This window comes from Mesoplodon mirus, assembly GCF_964341445.2.
Source record: "Mesoplodon mirus genome assembly, chromosome: 18".
Lineage (NCBI taxonomy): Eukaryota > Metazoa > Chordata > Mammalia > Artiodactyla > Ziphiidae > Mesoplodon > Mesoplodon mirus.
This window is the reverse complement of record NC_138994.1, coordinates 27,983,759-27,988,727: the sequence shown is the minus strand read 5'-3', so window position 1 is coordinate 27,988,727 and position 4,969 is coordinate 27,983,759. Positions and strand designations below refer to the sequence as shown.

The 4,969-nt window shown below is 63.5% G+C and overlaps 1 protein-coding gene across 1 annotated transcript; it reads left to right on the top strand.

Annotated features, from left to right (window-relative positions):
* Positions 1 to 239: 239 nt before the first annotated feature.
* On the top strand, positions 240 to 3,192 carry LOC309793329 (forkhead box protein J1-like; the record flags this gene model as incomplete). The annotated part of the gene is made up of 2 exons (XM_082603807.1): positions 240 to 737; positions 2,425 to 3,192. The coding sequence occupies 2 exons, from the start codon at positions 240 to 242 to the stop codon at positions 3,190 to 3,192; spliced, it is 1,266 nt and encodes a 421-aa protein (XP_082459933.1).
* Positions 3,193 to 4,969: the final 1,777 nt, after the last annotated feature.

Here is a 4,969-nt window from a genome sequence, read left to right as displayed (position 1 = left end):
CCTCCCCCCTCGCCCACACTCTCCCCTCGGGGGTGGGGAAAGAGGGCTCAGTTCCCGCTCTGGTCCCCGCAGGCACCACATTCCGTTTGGAGGAGGCTACCCCCGGATCGCGGGATGGAAGCCCGCTTCCGGGAGGCTGCGTAACTGAAGCCGCGGGAGTCAGCGGGCCGGAGAGCTCGGCGGCCACCCTCGGCTCGGCTCGTGGATGTTGACAGCCCCCTCGGAGAGTCCCCGCAGATATGGCGGAGAGCTGGCTACGCGTCTCGGGAGCAGGGGCAGCGGAGGAGGCCGGACCGGAAGGCGGCCTGGAGGAGTCCAACGCCCTGAATGACAGCCTGACCAGCCTGCAGTGGCTGCAGGAATTCTCCATTCTCAACGCCGAGCTCCCCGCCCTGCCTTCGGGGGACACCGACCCCCACGGCTCCCACGAGCTGGCAGACTCGGCCGAGCCGGGGTCTCCCCTGGCGGCGGACCCCGCCTGCCTGGGGCAGCCGCACACACCCGGCAAGCCCACGTCCTCCTGCACGCCGCGGAGCGCCCCCTCGGGGCTGCAGGCCTCGCCTCCCGACGACGTGGACTACGCCACCAACCCGCACGTGAAGCCGCCCTACTCGTATGCCACGCTCATCTGCATGGCCATGCAGGCCAGCAAGGCCACCAAGATCACCCTGTCGGCCATCTACAAGTGGATCACGGACAACTTCTGTTACTTCCGCCACGCTGATCCCACCTGGCAGGTAGGGAGACACTCCCTCCCTCCCTCCCCATGCCCTCGCGGACTGGACTCACATCCCAGATCCGCAGGCCAAGTAGGCGCGGTACGGCCAGGGCCCCGAGAGAGGAAGGCCGTCCAGGAAGGACCTCAAGGGAGCCCAGTGCTTGGACTGCTGCCCCTTTGACTTCAGAGACGGAGGAGGGAGGATGTTCAGAGGGCTGCAGGGGTGCCGACATAGAGGTTCAAGGGGAAAGAACTTGTCACTCATCCGGCAGGCTCAGCCCAAAGACCAAGGCTGAACTATGCGTGGACACAGCCCCCCAGGGTAGGTTGATGGACTGAGGGACACATTTTTGTCCCAAGTCCTGCAATTCCTTGACACTACCCTCCTCAAGGTCAGTTTGTCAGGGCCTGACTGGAGGCAGAGCATCGTTCCTGCCAGACTCTGCATCCCGCCTGCTTTCAGTTGGCTGGAGGGGCTCTGGGAGGGGAGAGGGGCGTGCTGCGGGGTGTGAAGGCCATCGGTGTCCCAGTGGAAGGGCTACGGGGCCTTCCGAAAGCTGCTGTGCCAGCCCCCACCCCAAGCCCTCCCTAGTTTCCTGCCTACACTCCTCCCCCTCTTCTCATCAACCTCCCTGGGGGGACAATTACCTCAGCCACGTGCTTTCCACAGGGGCTCTTTCCTCCCACACTGGCTTCATGTTCCAAGTCTCCGGAACCTGGCACAGAGCAGCCAAGGGGCCCAGACCACCATGTAAACCTCCCAGTCTTGCCAGGGGGCACTACTCACCTGCCGGCCCCACCCACCAGGCCCCAGACCCCTGTGCCCCAGCGTGGTTTGGACTGTGCACCCAGGCCTGAACAAGGTAGGATGGTGATTCAGGCTGGGCACACGCTGCCCTGAGCCTCTTCGACCATCAGGATCAGGGGCTACTTGGGGACAGAGACCCTGAGGATGCACAGATCCTTCCCTGTGGCACAGGTCACAGGATCAGAGTTCCTGTAATCACAGCTATTCCACGATTGCTTGGGCCCTGACCCTGGGGCAGGTACCATTTGTAACCTTGGTGAGAAAGCAGAGACCCTCCACCACCCCCCACCCTACCCCAAGCCTGAGAGGCCCCAGGAATGAGCGCTATGCTCTTGGCTGGGTAATAATCAACTGAGGCCTCAGAGCCTGGGGTGGGAGGAGGGGGACATGGTGGGTGAGGGCCCAGGCCAGCAGCCGGCTCTAGAAACAAGGAAAGTCATCAGATCCTCCCACACTTCATTCCCCCACACACACACACACCCTCACACCCACTCACTCATTTCACAAACAGAGAAGGCCAGCCAGGCCCAGGCAGAGGGAGATGGCCGTCCAGGACCTGGGGGAGCCAAGGCCTTTGACCAGAGGCCGCAAGCGGCGGGGTAAGGGAGGGAGGGCAGGACAGGCTGGCACTGAGAGCCACCCTGCGGCTCAGGGCTCGGATGACCGAGCAGGCAGATATCCTGGCCAAAGGGAACAAAAGCCCCCGACAGCACTCCCAGCTCCTGGTGCCCCGTGGCTGGTGTCCCAGAGCCTCCCGCTCGGAGCAGCGCCTCTGTCTCCCCTGCCCCCATCGGAGAGAAGGTGGTGGTGGGACTGGCAGTGGCGCTAGGAACCCCCCATCACTGACCCCACCCACTCTCCCAGCTGTCTTCCTTCTCTCCTACCTCCCTGTGTCCAGAACTCCATCCGCCACAACCTGTCCCTGAAGAAGGGCTTCATCAAGGTGCCTCGGGAGAAGGACGAGCCAGGCAAGGGGGGCTTCTGGTGCATCGACCCCCAGTACGCCGAGCGGCTGCTGAGTGGGGCCTTGAAGAAGCAGCGGCTGCCCCCAGTCCACATCCACCCGGCCTTTGCCCGCCAGGCCGTGCCAGAGCCCAGCGCCGCCCCATGGGCCGGGCCACTGACCGTGAGCACCGAGGCCCAGCAGCTGCTGCGGGAGTTCGAGGAGGCCACTGGGGAGGCGGGCTGGGGTGCAGGCGAGGGCAGGCTGGGGCGTAAGCGTCAACAGCCGCTGCCCAAGCAGGAGGCCAAGGTCCCGCGGCCCTCCAGCCCCCTGCTGCTGACCCAGGAGGAGCAGGGTGAGCTGGAACCCCTCAAGGGCAACTTTGACTGGGAGGCCATCTTGGACGCTGGCACGCTGGACGGGGAGCTGGGCACGCTGGAGACCTCGGAGCTGATCCCGCCGCTGAGCCCTGCCTCACACGGGGACATGGACCTCACCATCCATGGCCACCACATCGAGTGCCCTGTTACCTGGGGGCCTCCAGCGGAGCAGGCTACCGACAGCCTGGACTTTGATGAGACCTTCCTGGCCACATCCTTCCTGGAGCACCCCTGGGACGAGAGCACCCGTAGCTCCCTGCCCCCCGAGCCCCTCTTTGAGGCCGGGGATGCCACACTGGCCTCTGACCTGCATGACTGGGCCAGCCTGGGCGCCTTCTTGTAAGAAGCCAGGCCCTGCCCCACCTCCAGACAGCACGGAAGTCTGGGCCCAGACTGCCCCCCTCCCCGCCAGTGCAGGCCCATGGACACCCTACCGCCCAGGCAGGGGCTGGGCCAGCTCACCCCACCAGGCCACACGGCCCCCAGCCCAGGCCATCCTCAGATTCTAGTCCAGCAGGCTGAGAATTGGGGCCCAGGACCCAAATTGCTGCCTCCGCTCCCCAGCCCCCCATACACACAGTGTTTCATTGATCCACTTCTTCCCTGCCCCAGAGACACGCTAAGGGCCCTGCACTATGAGAGCTGCGGCTTGGAGGGGCCCTGGCCAAGCTGGAAACATCAGTACAGGGCCCGCCCCAGAACACCTTAGCTTCCAAGCTTCTCTCTGTCCTGCTCTCCTCCCCAGGTCTCTATCCAGAGCAAGTTCCCAGGTACAACTAATGCTGATTAGGTGACCGCAAATGAACACCCAAGAGGCCTCTCCTGGCAGTCTGTGAGGAGGAGCTAGGCGGAGGGGGGAAGAGAGAGGAGACAGAAAGGAGGCCGGGGTGCCGGGTGGAGCCAGGAGGTTTTCTAAGGCCTCTGGGATCTTCTGGCTTCATCCCTAGAGGTGGGGCAGAGGGTATGTGTCCCTAATCTTTGAGCCCAACTTGAGGCTGAGAGCAGCGGGGAGATGGGGATCTGGGGGTTAGGGGCTGGGGCAGCCAAGCTGCAGAGGGAAAGGGGACAGACAGACTAATGTAGTGAGTGTAGCTAGAGCTGAGGCTTAACTGGGAGGGACGCAGTGCTTGCTAGAACCACTGGGACCAGGAATGGGGGGATGGCCCCGTGCCCTTGCTTGCACTCCTGCAGGGGAGTGTCTTGCTCCACCATAAACGCCCTGGGCTGCATCCCACATCCACTCTCCTAACCCATCGGGCAATTTAACCTTTTTCATAGAAAGTGATTTACAATAAAAACATTTTTAAAACTAAAGTTTTAAAAAGTCTCAAAATGGACCTGCTTGCAACTTTCTCTGGGGAAAAGCATGGGCCAGTTTTGGGGAGGCCACGGCCCAAGGGGGAATGGCTGGGAGGAAGATGGGGGGCACCAAAGGCCTGCAGAGTGTCCCCTGATGCACTCCTCAGGATCTCTGGGTGCCCAGAGAGAAAGGGGCTGAGAGGCGGCCCTCGGGGGTCCCCTGCAGCCAGGGCCTCGGCACCTCTCTATGTGCAATGGGGAGACTGTACCCACAGCCCCGAGGAGCAGGCGGCAAAGGAGGCACAGCCCCCTCCCTGGCCCTGGGGACTCACTCACAAAGGCCGTTCTTGCCCAGGGCTCGGCTCACGTTCCCCACCTCGCCCAAGTTGAGGGCCTGCCCAGACTCACCTGCGGTCCTCGCCTGGGCCTGTCTCCAGCTCCTCCCTCCCTTGGTCCCTTCCTGAAGGGACAGGGTGTGAGGTCAGAGGGCCCCAGCCCCTGGGGCCCCACTTGCCACCCTGGGGTTCATTCACCCCGCCCAGGGCCTTCCCTCCAATGCAGGTTGGGGCTGAGGGAGGCCATCAGGGCAGACGGAAGACGGGGTGCCTAGACCCTACAGCTCCAGCCTGTGAGGAATCAACGTACCAGAGTTCTGATGGGGAAACTGAGGCACAGCAAATATGTGACACTCAGCAGGCACCTTTCCACCCCCTCACCCCAGCTTTGCCTGGAACCCATCTCTCCCCCGAGCCTGCACCTGGCCCCGCCAGCACGCCCTTGTGGTGCACAGCCCCTTCCCCCAGCACTCACGTGCACGTGCG